Raw genomic sequence first — 15,551 nt, forward strand, 5'->3', positions numbered from 1 at the left:
TTTTGCAGACCATAATTTTTAAGCGACAAAATTGAGCTGGAAATTCAATTGAGGTATGAATGCTTCCACTTATTCAAGTTATTCAATTGATCTTTTCCTTTACTGGATTTTATTTTTGAATGTTGTTTGATAAAACTAATTTGGTTTTGTAGATTAAGATTTTTAAGCGAGAAAATCAAGTTGGAAATTCAATTGAAATTGTAATGAATTTGCAAATTTGTCAAGTATATCTTACATTTGTGGTTCCATTTTCACTTCACCCATAACTATTGAATTTTGTCTCTTGGATGGATTTTTATAATTTCCAGGATCTACAATTGCAATGCCTTTGATGGATAAAACAAAGAGGACCTAGCTACTCTTATAGAGCTCCTTTCGCATCGTAAGTTAAAATTGCATATCATTTTTTTGCTTCATGGAATTCATTATGTTTAATAGCATACTAATTATGTGATACCAATTGTTATCTTGGCAGTTTCTAATCATTTGTAAAGTACGGATAAATGTTTAGAAGTTTGAATTATACATATGAAAGTTTCATCTATTATACTCTTTTACTAATTTTTGTTACCCAATCAATAATTCATAGGTAATGCTACTCAGAGTGGTTCAAAGAATTTCAAGAGCTTCATTCATCCAATTTATGCTCTTCATGTAAAAATTCTTTCAATAAGTTCAAACGTCTTTCGGTGTTGATAACATTAACATTCTATAACAATTTATTATAAGCTTTGAAACATTTTTTCATACGATTTTTAATCTCGCAGCAACGCGCGGGCAATATTTCTAGTCATGTTCTTAATTGATTATACTTGGTTGGTCACTGAGCACTCCTCTTTTTATTTTGTCCAAATGATATATTATTTAATTTTTTTTGGGTTTTTGGTGTCATTTTTTTTTATTTGGACAAATTAGAAAGTGAATATATAAAGTACACAAGTGAGTGGTATTACGCATTCTAAATTGCTCTAATTACGCTAAGAAAATTCAAATTGAATGCAAGGATCTATCCATCACATGTTGTTGGCGGAATAATTTCTCCCCTCATACAACTCCAATACCACATGTATGTGGTGACAGACACACTTTTACCTACGAATTAAAAAGTACACAAAAACAAAGTTAGTGACTCCAGAAATACGTCTGTGTGACTAGCGAGTTCGAATTTGAGTTCAAGGTTTCAAATCTTTGCTAGCTCTCTATTAAACCAACCCATTGTGTTCATTTCTTTGTTAAATTCTCATATTTCATTCTTATAGTCATTTTTTCGTAAACAGTAATGCTAAGGAGACCGTCTATTTAAACCATACCGAATGCTCATCTGCTGATGCATTGGTATTAGCATCTATTAAACTAGAGATTATACACATCAAGGACGCACCAAACATTATTTCTTCTGTCAAGTGAGCATTTATCATTCTGATAAAACGAAAGTATTTAATGTTAAACTAGAGCTCCAAAATGTTGAAACTACAAGGCCTTTTTTGCCTCAATCTCTCAGCAATCAAACTACTTCAACAAGGATTCAAAAATCCCCCCACTCCTGCACAATTCGTAGCCGCTAAAAAACCACAACTTCATCTCTGATCAACTTAGATGCACACAATTGCAGGAAGGAAGAGAAAATGGCCCCTCGAATTAGACAATCCGATTAAATGCATCTTAGCCGCACGGCACAGCTATAAAACAGTTTTGTCTACACTATAGTTACTTGCCCTCCGAAGGGAACCCCTTCAACTCAACCGGCACCTACAAGAAAGCCGCTCTTGTTTCTCTATATCCCTTCAAGGTTACCTCCTACCCAGACCATACTGAGGAAGGACCATGGCTGGACAAGAGTTCATTTTAAGTTAAAAGAAAAAGTGCATCTGGAATATCTTCATCGCTTGGAAAATCTTGTTCTTCGTAATGCCCTCGCAGTAGAAGCACGATGAGTGATCCCAATGGCTTTCTGTGGACTCTGCTCCTCTTCCTCGTCACTAGCTTCGTCAGACCTCCATCTCGGTCCATTGTTTAAGTTTTCGTCCTCAATCACATGACTCTTTTCTCCATATCTGAAGATTAGAAAAATAATTTGTATTAATGGAGATTAACAAAACATTCTCCAACGGTGGTTAACCACACAGGCAACAAAGCAAGAAAAGCAACTTTAATGGGGCAAGAGGTGCAAAAATCGTTGAATTCTCACCTCAAAGAAATGTCCATTGGGTCATCCTTGGAAGCCATATTCCAAGTTCTATTGTCCCTATCTCGTTGGAACCCCTTACTGTTCACACTCCGACGCAGGTCTGTTGCGGAATCTTTAAACAGGCCACGGTTGCTGCTGGGTGTAGTTACTGGATTAGAATCAGCGCTGTAAAAGTTCGAAGGACTTGAATTTTGGAATGGGTTGAACCTCTTGTTCCGTTCCGTTTCTGGTGACATTCTAGCATATTGATTGTCTTGGAGAGGGCTATTTGAAAGTACTCTTGATGAACTCTTTTTCCTGTCCTTGACGGATGAGGGGGGAGTAGCCCAATGAATTCCAGGAGTTGATGCATCTTCAAAGTTGAAAGCCTTGTTTACGCTATCATCAGGCTTCCATTGTGTTTCAGAATTGCTAAGTAACTTCTCATGAAGAATTGAACCATTGTTACCAAGTTCAGAGCGATAACTGTCAACCAACCCAACTCTTTTTTTTGGTGTTTCAGATATTGACGGTTTCCAGGAAGGATTCACACAATCCGACCATAAACCAAGGGAAGAATCAATGGTTGAAGGAATCAGCATACTAATTGATTGTGACTTTTGCACTTCAGGAAGTGATGCTGCTGCCATTTCAACTTCACTAGAGGTGGTAACAGCTACCTCAGGAAACTTTCCCGACTTTATTTCTTGTCGTTGGACTTCTGGTAGCAACTCCATGCATTTATCCTGTCCATCAAAAGCAAAGCATTACAAAAGAAAAACAAGGAGAGCACCATGCACCCACAAATAGAACTCCACCATGCTTCAAGCAATGGAAACACGTTTTCCTAGAAAGACAATCAGTATCAACACAAATGCAGAAATGTTTAACCACAAAAAGACTAGTAGGCTTCTGATTGTCATATAGCAACATTGGCTCAAATAAACTCCTTTTGTTTAGCTCGATCATACATTGCATTACAAGATACCGCTAAGTATCAAAATAAGAATATAAGCAAAGGAATTCACAAAACTGATGACCATATACTCCACCAATTAGGGTATACTCAGAGACCAAAATGTCCTCATACAGTCTTAACACTTAAACCACTTACGATTAATCCAGCTCTCCATCCGCTCATAGATCTCATTCGAGATAAAACTTCTTCACTGACAGACTTCTTTGAAGTGAACTCCTTCTCCAGGTTTTTAAGTATTTGATCAACTTGGTAAGCTTCAGAGTACCGGTACCGCTTAGAAGGGGGGAAAATGGGCAACTTATGTCAGCACATCTGATCACAAAGCTTGCTTTTTCAACAGAATTAAGTACTGACATATAGCTTGGATAAATAAGTAAATAAAATAATCTACAAACTAATAATATAAGAAGGGTGCTGATTTTCACATGCCCTTTTTAGTCTCTCACACACCCCTCTTTATTTCAGGCAATCGGGTTGAATAAATCATACAAAAACAATGAACATGATCAATCAGGGGTGTGTTAGAGAAGAAAAGGGTGTGCGTTTATCATTTCCCTATAAGAAAACCAGATGAATACTTTCGAAAATAGTAAGTGAGACTCCTGCTAAAATGCCACATGGCTAATAAAAAAGGCCTGTGATCCCTTCATTTGCAGGTCATCTTCAACTCTCACGTCATCACAGGCCCCAGAGGAAATAAGCTACTAATCTCAAGCTTCGGATGCATTCTGAGCTACAGAACTACCAACAAATTCATGATGATTTCCCTCAAGATGCACATGAACATAGCAATAGCAAGATGCTTACCACAACTACTCCAATTTGAACCGAAGTCAACAGTAAACATAGACAATAATTACCTGAATGTAGAATACAACAAGAAGGCTTCCAATAGTTGAGGAAGGATAATCAATGGTATAATCTAACAGGCACTTGTGGAGATGTTTCTCTTCATCAGAGTTCCAAGGCAACTCTATCACTCGGTCTAGCATGCTCCGTCGTATACAGAGGACACAAATTTCAGTGACCAATATCTCCACCCAGTCTTCCCAACTCCTATATTTGCTTTTTGAATCATCAGTTGCATCCCCCAATTCTCCAACCTTCAACATCTTCTCCTTGACTTTGGTACACAGCATTCTTTGATGTATAAATGCTTCGGTGAAAAGTCCACACTCTACCCTCACCCGAACTGCAGTAACAGCCTCAACAAGTGATATTGACGACTTTGATGTACCATCACGCCCGGACCACCGTAAAACCAAAAGAGCGGTATCAGGATTACCCCTTTCTAATAGTACTTGTGCAATCTTAGGATGAGTTGCTGGACCAGAGATCTCCGGAAGAAGGTGACAAGCTTCCTGAGAAATTTATTATGAAGAATAATTATTTAAAATTATATTTCAAGACTAAATAATCAAATACCAATATAACAAAATGCAAAACTAAATATTTTGTGGTTTTTCCCCAGTCAAGATGCAACTAGTTTCACATATAATCTACTACTATTTCAAAGTTTTCGTATATTCTTGGATCATAAACATCATACCATGAACCAATTCATCTAATTATCCTAACGACAAAATTAAAAAGTGGTTTACTTGGAACTTGAACAAGCAGCACAACAACAGCTATAGTCAAATAAATCCGTCTTTTTATTTTATTTTTAAACAAGTCGATTCATTTGACACAAAGCTTATTGAGATTTCTCAAGTTGGAACCTGGCCTTCTAGAGTAGCAAGGACTGGAGAGAACCCTTTTTTTAGAAGCCAGTCTTACCATAGACATGTGAACCATGCCTAAAATATAAATATAAATAGCATTAAGAACCTTGATACAATTGGTTAAACATGAAACTAACAGCACTAAATAAAAGAAAAATAGGCATTCAAAAGCATTAACCATCTGAAAAAATTAAAATGAACTTGCCTGCAGAGCTTTATCTGTGTGATCATCCAAAAGATAAAAGATTAAGGATTCCAGTAGTAATTGCCTGGGTATGCCAAAAGTAGCTCCAAAATCGTCTAGAAGGTGTCTCCATTGCTCATCAGGCATTGTCCAATGCCGATCAAATAGGTAATATAGAAACTGTTATAAATAAAGGAAATACAGGTATCCCTGGAGGTAGGGGAGGCAGAATTTATGCCCAGTGCAGGATATGCAGAATTAAGAAATATCCAAAATTTAAAGAAAAACAAAGGATACAATAGCTTGCTTCGCAACCACCAAATCTGAACTACCACATAGAAAAAGTATATCAACAGCAGCTCGAACATTTTCAAATGGATAGCATCCTGCAACCCCTTCTATCTTAGACCTGAGAACTGATGAAACTCCATCCTTCTGCAAAGATCCTAGTTTTAATCCCTCCACCAATTTCTCTGTATTTCCCTGCCCAACCTCCAGATTTACCAGGGCATCTTCAATAAATAGGGTACCTTCCTGTCCACTGGACTCTTCAGAGTTATTTACAGAATCAGGCCAAGAACGCTTAATTGCAGCAGATTTCCTTTCACGGACAAGAGAATGCCATGATGAGAAATCAGTATAACGAGGCCTCACTTTCTCAAGGAACTCATGTCTTACACACCATATCATAACCTCCATATGCTAAAATCAAAAACCAAATTTCAAAGAACAATTAGAAATTGTTTGCAGACACATAAAAAAATTTATTGGAAACCCAGTCTCTTTGGAAATCCATAATTGAGAACAGTTCAGAAGAAACATGTAAAACTTGACTAAACTGATAAGGTAGTAGTGATATATTACAGGTAGTGATTTTGCTGCAAGAAAGTTTTAGGCACGAGTGAAAAGATGCACAAAGGAAACAGTTAAAGTTCCATGAAATAAAGTCCAAAAGAATGTCACTTCTTGTGTTTCCAAAGCTTCAGAACTTCAGGCCTTAAAATAGTAGGTAAATAAATTATTAGTTCTTCGAGAGTTTAAATAAGTATAGAATACAAACTATTAGTTCTTTAGAGAACTAAAGCATGTATAATATGTTATCAGTCACAGAAAATATTCACAAATAAAAATCAGGCAACACTATCATGATAAACCAAAAATTAAACCATCATAGCAACAACCTGCTTTGTCTTTAATATGCTTTCTTGAAGCTGGTGAAAGTCATGAAGCTGAGCTGAAAAAGACCCTTTCAAAGATGAATCCAAAACTTCAATCACACTGGATATGCCAGCCAACTGTACTGAGAACTTAAGAAGTAAACTCAACATAGACTTCATCGGTTCCGCTTCAAGATTATCTTAGGATGGTAGATTAGGAAATAAAAATTATTCAAATAATGCAAAGTACAAATGAACAGAAAATAACTACGGGATTTATATTTGAAAATATCTGAGAAAGAAAAAAGGATACAAATGCCTTGAAGTTCTGTGATGATGTTCTGGAATGTTCGCTTGCACCAATCCTTCACAACCACTTCATCCAACAAAAAAGCAATAACGGGATCACTGGATACTGCACTTTCATCCAAACAAACATCTGTAACATCTGTTTATTCTATGTCAAAGAAAACATGAAATGATCAACATAAATATGAACAATTAACAGAAGTTGCAGTTAAGTTTCAAGAAAGACAAAAGGTCCTATAACGCACGAATAGCACTATCAAGAGGACATTAATCCTAGTTATCTGTTTAGCAGTTGATTCAAATTACTCCCTAGAATAATGAGTTTTTACCCTGAGGAACAAGAATTTTTATCTTTTTTTACGTACTCCCCTTTCCATATAATTGGAAGATATTAAAAGTTGTGGTCATTTTCTAAAACTGAACTCTCTATCACGTGAACAAATAATACAAAACAAAAACGAAAAGGTAAAGAATCGAAAGATCATTAAAGGATACAGTGGCATATCAAAGAAACTAAGTTATTCTCCAGGGCAACATCAAATAAAGAATAAAGGCGTTGGACATCAGCAGATATTTGCTCCTCCCCATCTTCTTTCTCTTGAAATCTCTTATCACATCTTTTGGGTATAAGATGAGCTTCTAGACACTGATCATAAAGGCGTCGGCATAATTTTGCGCCATTCTTTGGTATTTGAATTCTACAAATGGGACACACATCACAGCGCTGGCTACACTCTGCACATAATGAAGCATGTCCACACGAGATGAGCACATCCTTTACTTGTCGTCCACAACTCCTCAAGTCTCGTGTTGCCCGACAGCACTCAACTTTAGATTCATTGCATAAGTCAATTAGATCAATCGATGCCAACTGTTCCAATGCTTCCTGAAATTAAAATTATAAAGCAAAATACAAATGACTTCTGATCTTCTTTAACTACAAAGTACTAAATATAACTCCAGATATTACAGATCGTTCGATAAGGTGAATATTAAGAATAACCAAACCTAATAAATCAAATATTTGTCTGAAATTGAAGTAAATAAGTGCTTTAAACATAACACCTTTACTTCAACTCCCAATTTTGTGCTAAGTTGCTAGCCTAAAACCGAACATTTCCGGTACACCACGCCTCAATCCACTTCTCCACACACTCTCTTTTAACATTTCTAAAACCCTATATACTAACTTTGAATGCACAAGTTCATATGATTCAACTACATGCATCAGGGTGTACCTTTCAAAACAATTTCCCATTGCACTCAGTAGTAAAACAACATAAACAATAATTCCCAAAATCTGCCTACCCAAACTCCCTGTACAATTCACAAATAAAATTCTCCAAAACCCACCAAAACGTCATCGTAATAGTCCCATACAAATACCGCTACGGACGGATTTTGAACAAAAACGCAGACAAGTGGAACCAAACCGTGGCTATAGAGACAGCAAGGGTTTTAGGCAGTATCTATTTTAAAGGACGGAAAAGGAAAATAAATAGAGATGAACCTGAACAGCTCGACTATTGTAGTTAGGTTGCGGAGCATGAGAACCCGATCTTGTGGCTGGGCCGCCATTGACGGAGCTCGAAGGTCCAGTTGGTCCATTTAATCTCCTATCCATTTCTCCGAGAGTGCGAGAGGTGATTCCCCACGAAACGCTGGAGAGATGAATTGCTGAAGTGAGGTCGAAGCCGGTGGGTTTTAGGGAAGCTTCAGAGGTGGGGGAGAGAGAGTAAGAGAAGGGGAGAGAGCGACGGTTTTTTGGGAAAGGATAAAAAAAATTGGGAACAAGAGAAAAATTGACCCAAAGTGGGCCCACAAATCCTAGCCCAACTCAATGCTAGTTGGACCCAACCTCCAACTCAATGCTAGAAGAAGAAGAAAAAGCTTGAATTATTAATAAAATATTATTAGATGTGTATTAAATAATATAATATTGCAGTTGTTAATTATTCTTTTTTTAATCCAATACTACATCAAATGTTTTACTAAGTTAGTATATCTTAATCTATTATAAACCAGTCCAACTTGAAGCTAGTTTAATCCAATACAACAAACGCATCCTTAAAATCCTTTTAATAGGCTGGAGGGATTGGACCTTAAGAATAACAGTGGATCGGCAGGAATTGGCTAGGCTAGGCTTTGAATACAGTCTATTGTTTGGTGTTCGAGATGATAGGTATCATCATTTCACCACCCCTACTCCCTTGCCCATCAGTGATTGTTCGAGATGATACTCCTCATTTTTTATTTCTTCCTTAACTCTGCCTCTTGTAAGTCTTGCATTACAGTCGTCTCCATTGCGTAAATCAATTATTTTCGGGCCATTTCTTTCCTTTGGCCTTGCAGATGACCTTGGTACTGATTGGTTTGGCGGAAGGTTTATCTTTGTATCGATTCAAAACAATGTGCCATTCACGAGGGGCCGATTGAATTGACGAAAGGTCGTATTTGTCTTTGTTTGGTGGATCTTTGAACTTCTTAGAATGCTTGGGACTCAAGAATCTCACCTCATCCCGGAGATTAGTAGCACTTTTATGATACCTAGCTGCTTTTATCAAAGACCCGTGTCGCATGTTGACAACATATCTACACTAGTAGGTGAGATTCTTTTTGTTATTTGACCTCTTTCAATTTTACCATCATTTATCTTTCTTCCTTTGATGAACAAGTCATGGAGAAAAATTTGACAACTTGTATATGTGTCGTCTTTCAATTGGCTTGCAAGGAGCTCTTCTGCTCATGTTTGTTTCTTTTTTTGCTTAATTTTAAGCCAGTCTCACGTTGTTTAAGGCTTGGGTTAGGGCCACTTTGCCTCATAATTCAATTGATTAGGCTAAATTCTTGGGCTAAAAGGGCCAAGTTTTATTTCGGGAAATTCGCCACTTTAAACATGTTTTGACGATTGGTTGTACTATTGATCACACTTTTACAAAATTACCCTTTTGAACAATTTTGCTATGAAAGTCGAAACTGACCTTCATTAATCAGAAACCACTCAAAAACGCAGCAACATCATAACGACACACAATGACACTCTCCTTTTCCGATGTTGAACCACCACAAAGACATTGAGTTCGTGGCAAGGTTGATTTCAACAGTGTGAAAGTCAAATAAAGCTACATAACTCAAATAAGCTACCAAACTAGGAGTACTCTTTTATTATCTAAAAGCAACAAAAACTACAAAAATTGTCAATAAAGCTACATAACTCAAATAAGCTAAATCTTGCCACAAAAATTATCCCAATCGAGTTACAATCATTCTATTTATAAAGACTTAATTCTAATAGGCAGGAACCTAAATCCCCATCTTACAAGAAAACACAGAGACATGAATGCTAAAAATACCATTACACATTAATAAACTAAATTAGTAACTAAGAATGTGTTTAGAAGTGCTTTTAAAATGATCCAAACCATTTTTGGAATCAATCTTTAATAAAAATGCAAGTGAATCCTAGAAAAACGCTTGAAGTGTTTCTTGCAAAAAACATATAAATGATAACCGGTGCTTTTTCCAAAATATACACTTGCCCAAGTAACTTTTCAATCATTTTAAAATCATTCAAAGTTGACTTTTTAAATAGATCTCAATAAGACGGATTAGGATTGTCTCATCTCCTCTTTTCATCCACTTCCCTCTCCTCCTCTCACATTATCTATTTTGTCTTTGTCTTCTATATAAATTAATATAAAATATTGATATAGTTTAACCGTGACCGTTCAAATAAAAGGAATGGAAGAGGAGTGAAAAAAAAAAAAAAGGGGGAAATAGAATCACATTCCGAATAAGACACTAAATATAGGTTTCAGTCACGTTACTACGAAAGCCCAACATGAACTGGAGCAAAATATACAACTCGCAGACAGATAGTGACCCATCATCACCTTCAATTATATTCTCAGATGATCATATATACCGTCCGATTAACCGTCGACCTTTTTTACGCTTAAAGATGTTGTACACTGACTGCGAAACCCACCTCCCCAAGGACCCCAACCCAATAGGTCAAAACGTACAACAAAAAGAAGCAGGATATTAAATGGTCCAACCTGGCCCACAATCAGAAACAAAAGAAATAAAAGAAATAAAGAACATTTGTCAGCTATCAATTTCTCTTATTACTTTAATTTTAATCAATTACTCTACTGAAATTTTGTAATTAGTTAAATTTTCTCTAAAATTAACTTTAACTGATTATCTTTTTAAAATTTATAAATACCCAATTATCCCTAGTTAGATTTTAAAATTTTCATCCATCCAATTTTCATTCTTCTTTACCCCTAAAATTTATTATGTGTTATTCAAGTGATCAAAATTGATGAAAAATTAGATAAAAAAGTTTAAAATCTAGCAACATAAGAAAATTTGTTATTTATAAAAGTTTAAAGGGTAATCAGGTAAAATTAAAATTCAAAGAAAATATTAGCTAATAAAAATTTCAAAAGGTAATTAGCTAAAGTTCAAGTTCATGAAAAATTGGCAGCTCTGTACGCATTCCCAAAGCAAATCAATAAAGGGATGTGATATCCACACACCACTTTTTACTTCTCCCATACCTTTTTGGTTTTTAACCATCAGATCGGATGAATTGAAGAAAATCAACGGACAGAAATTAATAAAGATGTATAAGAAATAAAAAAGGGGACATCCCCTCAACAAATATGCCATAAATAAATAAATTAAAAAGAAAGGGTAAAATAGTAATTAAAAACCGTAACGCCGTAGAGTCGTAGGCGTAGAGGGTAGAAAGACCACAGCCCCTTGGTTTTCCGTCTCCCTACTGTATTTGTAGTAGTACAACCATTAAAAGGAAAGCCCCCCACCTCTCTTCTCCTCACATCACAAATAACCTACTCTCGCTCACTCTCTCCTCCTTCACTTTCTCTCTCTAAAAACTTGAAGCACAAGCATAAACTGATAAAGGATTGACGGATAGATAGATACAGTTTGGTGTATATGTATAGCCGGCTTGTTGGTTTGAAACTCTGAAGGCTTTAGCTCTGCGTGTTGATCAGGAATAATGGCGACAGCGCCAGTGAAGCCGCCGCTGCACAACTTCCCGCTCACATTCTTGAAATGGGGGACTAAGAACGCCACCGCCAACAACCACAACCGCTACCGCCGACCCGCCTCCGCTGAACCGGCCTCCGAGCACGACTCCGAATCCGACCGCCACAACCGGGTCGGGTCCTCCCGGGCCGATCGCCGCCGATTATCGCTGATCTCGTGCTCGGAAAACAAGCGCCGTAGGAGCGAGGAGAGGGAGAGCGATCAAGAGGAGGAGGAAGCTGAGGTGCTACTTCAGAAGCCCTGGAATTTGAGGCCCAGGAGACCTCCCGCGACGGCGTCGTTTCAAAAGGCAAGTGGCCCTAACGCCGCGGTTGGTGCGAACCGGGAAGGGCAGGAACCTGAAGGGCCGAACAGAAGTCAGAGCGAGATGATGCAGCAGCAGCAGCCGAAGTCGATGAGGTTGAGGGGTTTGGCGGAGGGGCAAAGTGTGGAGAAGAAGAAGAAGGAGAAGAGCAAGTTCTGGATCGCTTTGTCGAAGGAGGAGATTGAAGAGGACGTGTTCGTGATGACCGGGTCGAGGCCCTCCAGAAGGCCCAAGAAGCGACCCAAGAATGTTCAGAAGCAGCTCGATGTACGTCCACTTTGCTCTTTCCTCCTTTTTTTTTTTTTTTTTTTTTCTGTGTTTTTTTTTTTTTTTTTTTTTTTAATTTAACATGAATTTTGTTTTATTTTATGAAATTTTGTAATTTATTTGGGGTTGCATGAATTTGCAGAGTATCTTTCCTGGGTTGTGGCTGGTTGGTGTTACTGCTGATGCTTATAAGTCTGCTGATTCTCCATGTAAGGTTATCTCTTTCTCTCTGAGTTTCTGCAAATTCATGTTTTTGTGGGGTTTTTGTTGCTAATGGATGGTTGGGTTTTTGTTGCAGAGGTAGATTTGTATGGTGACCGGAAGATTATGATTGTCTCGAAACTTCGTAAATGGAAATTGCTGCTGCAGCTGTAGACTGGAAGCCTCAATCTTTGAGGTATCATGCGCTCAACTTTTACAGAAGAAGAATTGGAATTTACCCTATACAAGGCAGAACAAAAATCCATGAGAGGAAAAAAGGAGAGAGGATATCTAATTTCCTTTTTTAATGTCTAGTTTTATTTTTTTTGGCCTTATTGTATTGCTCATTAGGGGCAGGATGCAGGGTAAATCTAGTTGCTTTATATGGAAGTAGGTCTAATATGTAAAAATATATGGAGTTTCTATATATGTACATGATATAGCGTCAAGTTCAGACCTTTCTCTTGTTAATGGTATTAATCGATTAGGCTTGTCGGAGATTCGTTGTGCTTTCGTTCATTTTTTGAATGATTCTGATTGTTTGATTTGTAAAGTTTGACAGGCTCCCCTACATCGTTGGGGGGGGGCAGGTTTTGCATTGTCTTGCAAACTGTTTTTCAATACAGGGTTTATTGACTGCATGCTTCCTTGTTCTGGAAGAGCTCCAGTTCAACTGACCGACAAGGCAAACCTTTTCTGAGGTTGAATGTAGTGTTTCCCTGCATCTGCATGTTTCGTCCATTTAACTTTTCTTTTCCATGTTAATCATACTGATGCTTGTGCCCGTGGTAAGTTTTGCATAAGGCATGTAAATAGGTTATACATATAGGTTTGCACATTTAATATTTAGGCATGTGGGATACTATAGATGTTCCTATTGTGCATGAATATATATTTTGTGCGTGTATGGGTAATTTGATAATTCGATTCCTTCTTTAATGGTATTAATGAATTTAAAGATATATCTTATTTTGCTTCAAGGTTAGGATATTTTTTAGTCTATCCAAACCAGATTAATTAGTTAATGCTAATCATTCTCGACTTCCTATAGATGTCAGTCTCACATTTTCTGTCTGATGGTAAATCTCTGGTGTTCATGATTTCTGCCACTTTTCTTGGCCATAATCTGTTCTCTCTAGCTTCCTGGCTGTTAATAGGTCAGAATAGTCAAAGTGTTAACGCCCATGTTATTCCTTCCCTCCTTCAAGTACAAAAGGAATTTAGGGGAATTTGATCAGTTGCACATAAAAGCGGTGTTTAAATAGGCTTTGGGTTCAACTGTTTGACATAATAATGTTACCTTTATTCTTCTTTTATGTAGCTTGTCTTCTATCCTTTGTTATATTCTCATGTTACAAAAGCATTGCCTTTTATAGTTGCTGCTCTTTCATAATTTCAGTCTGGTTGGTGCTTGAAGTCCAATTTCGTATTCTCTCTTTTATTTTTCCTTGTGCTATTTTCAATTTGTTCTTAAAGTTCCCTTGTCATAAAGACTGTTGGTAAAACCAATTTCTGAACGGTAAAGGCACTTGTGTTTTATTTACTTGTTTTCTGTCATTTGATATGCTATTCCTACTGATTAGCAACGGCGTCGTATTAATACTTCTTCTATGACTACCAAGTGTTTGACATTTATTTTCTGCTTCACAGTCAGGATGGAAGTCAGCTTTAGCTGCTTCTTCAAGTTGAAATTGGTACAAATTGTTTTGCTGTGTGTGACAGGTTTCACATCATAACAATTCCATCAAACCTTCGGAATCAAATGTTTTCCTTTGCTGTTGTTCTTTGTGGCTGAAGCCTCACAGGGTGTTTGTCGATTGTTAAAATAGCTGAACAAGTGTTCGTATTCCTGTGCCAGCTCTGGTAAGCTTGCCTTCATTTCAAAGGTAGTATGATCGAAAAGTTAATCAGGTAGCAAATTATGCAAATCTTTTAAGCAGCTTGCTGTTTATTGTGTGAATTGTTGGCTTGAGCTCTGTTCTGGAATAGCAGGAGTTGTTCTTCGAGGAAGATAGTAGATGTCGAAACTCCACGATCTTGGATAACTTGATCTTTTGTTTCCTTTCCCTTTTCAACTACTCCTTTATGTGTCAAACTGTGATTTGCATATAAAGAGAGTATGATTCGGTTTTATTGGGTGTTTTCTTCGGTTCGTTTTTAAGACAAATATGAACATTGAATTCCTGGTTGCTATTTTCTGAGTTCTCTTGGTTATTGATGGCCCAATAGAGGAAGAGGTTGCTTGCTTGCCTATCTATGGCTGTGCCTGAAACGTGACGATCCCAACTTGAATGGAACAAAAGGATGCATGATGATAAACATGTCTGAGTAGAGGCATAATTTTTTTTTATATTCACCAAATGATGCGTCCGAGTCGTAGTTAAATGTAAACGAGGTCTAAGGATGCCCCAGATATTAATAAATGATACAGTGTGGACGTTATTTGGTGAACAAATTTAGTGTTGCGTAATATTACTCCTAGAGAAATTTTGGGCCATTGTTAGAAGAAAATCAAGTTGCGGCTTTTAACGGTACAACGTAAAGTGGCACTTTAGAGTTTAGGACGTTTCAAATTGGAGGAACAACCGAACAAGTCACCAGGAGTTCATTGCAAGTAATGCAACTTGACCACGGCCCTAACAGGTTTACCTCCCATACATTTATTTGACTCATATCATTCCCTAGCAAATTGTAGAATAATATACTTATATGTATTTAATATAATTACCATTTTGATAGTTATATGGTAATTATATTAATACATATATTTAACTTGTATTATATTTGACAGGTAGACTGTAACTGTAGTAAATATATGTAAAGTATTGTAGCCAATCTTGCAATTGATATTAGGAAGCTCAAAACTAGGATTAAACACACGATTGAGTTGTAGAATGCAATACCACCTCGGCAACTTGACATAATATAGTGCTACTTATAAATAAATGGTTCCATTACTAATAACACTATTATCTTTTGTAATAGAAGCCAACATTGCCAAGCTATTGAGGTAGTTAAGTTGAGACGATATTGGAATGATTCACGTGGAGCGCTAATCCGACTTTGAAATCTTGAGAGATTGTACCTCCATTTCCAACATTCCCAAGGCAATTTATGGAGGAAAATACGCTTGCTTTTCAGATTGAATAAAATCCAACCATGAAAGAAAGAGCATAGGAA

General features: G+C 37.0%; 2 protein-coding genes and 1 long non-coding RNA gene across 3 annotated transcripts; 2 read left to right on the forward strand and 1 right to left on the reverse strand.

Moving 5' to 3' along the window:
* Nucleotides 1–1,369: 1,369 nt before the first annotated feature.
* On the reverse strand, nucleotides 1,370–8,277 carry LOC103958398 (E3 ubiquitin-protein ligase HOS1). The gene is made up of 10 exons (XM_009370654.3): nucleotides 8,031–8,277; nucleotides 7,016–7,406; nucleotides 6,525–6,659; nucleotides 6,236–6,411; nucleotides 5,352–5,756; nucleotides 5,076–5,234; nucleotides 4,007–4,507; nucleotides 3,282–3,419; nucleotides 2,189–2,913; nucleotides 1,370–2,054 (listed from the first exon to the last, which is right to left on the reverse strand). Exons 1-10 carry the CDS (start codon nucleotides 8,142–8,144, stop codon nucleotides 1,880–1,882), a joined length of 2,919 nt encoding a protein of 972 aa, XP_009368929.3. The 5' UTR covers nucleotides 8,145–8,277; the 3' UTR covers nucleotides 1,370–1,879.
* Nucleotides 8,278–11,549: 3,272 nt separating this feature from the next.
* Nucleotides 11,550–12,871, forward strand: LOC103942426. The gene is made up of 3 exons (XM_048580035.1): nucleotides 11,550–12,170; nucleotides 12,313–12,384; nucleotides 12,469–12,871. Exons 1-3 carry the CDS (start codon nucleotides 11,550–11,552, stop codon nucleotides 12,472–12,474), a joined length of 699 nt encoding a protein of 232 aa, XP_048435992.1. The 3' UTR covers nucleotides 12,475–12,871.
* A 778-nt stretch (nucleotides 12,872–13,649) lies between these two features.
* Nucleotides 13,650–14,504, forward strand: LOC125475271. The gene is made up of 2 exons (XR_007256680.1): nucleotides 13,650–14,135; nucleotides 14,258–14,504. It is a non-coding gene; the product is annotated as an uncharacterized LOC125475271 (long non-coding RNA).
* Nucleotides 14,505–15,551: the final 1,047 nt, after the last annotated feature.

This window comes from the organism of the source record quoted next, unplaced genomic scaffold, assembly GCF_019419815.1.
Source record: "Pyrus x bretschneideri cultivar Hongxiangsu unplaced genomic scaffold, Pyrus_bretschneideri_v1 Contig14, whole genome shotgun sequence".
Classification (NCBI taxonomy): domain Eukaryota; kingdom Viridiplantae; phylum Streptophyta; class Magnoliopsida; order Rosales; family Rosaceae; genus Pyrus; species Pyrus x bretschneideri.

Excerpts from the sequence above, each read along its gene's own strand:
- LOC103942426 (XM_048580035.1), top strand. The coding sequence starts at position 11,550 with ATGGCGACAGCGCCAGTGAAGCCGCCGCTGCACAACTTCCCGCTCACA. Across the intron at positions 12,171-12,312 it reads ATGTTCAGAAGCAGCTCGAT|AGTATCTTTCCTGGGTTGTG; the intron begins GTACGTCCACTT and ends ATGAATTTGCAG.
- LOC103958398 (XM_009370654.3), bottom strand. The coding sequence starts at position 8,144 with ATGGATAGGAGATTAAATGGACCAACTGGACCTTCGAGCTCCGTCAAT. Across the intron at positions 7,407-8,030 it reads ACAATAGTCGAGCTGTTCAG|GAAGCATTGGAACAGTTGGC; the intron begins GTTCATCTCTAT and ends TTTTAATTTCAG. Across the intron at positions 6,412-6,524 it reads CACAGAACTTCAAGGCATTT|ATAATCTTGAAGCGGAACCG; the intron begins GTATCCTTTTTT and ends TACCATCCTAAG.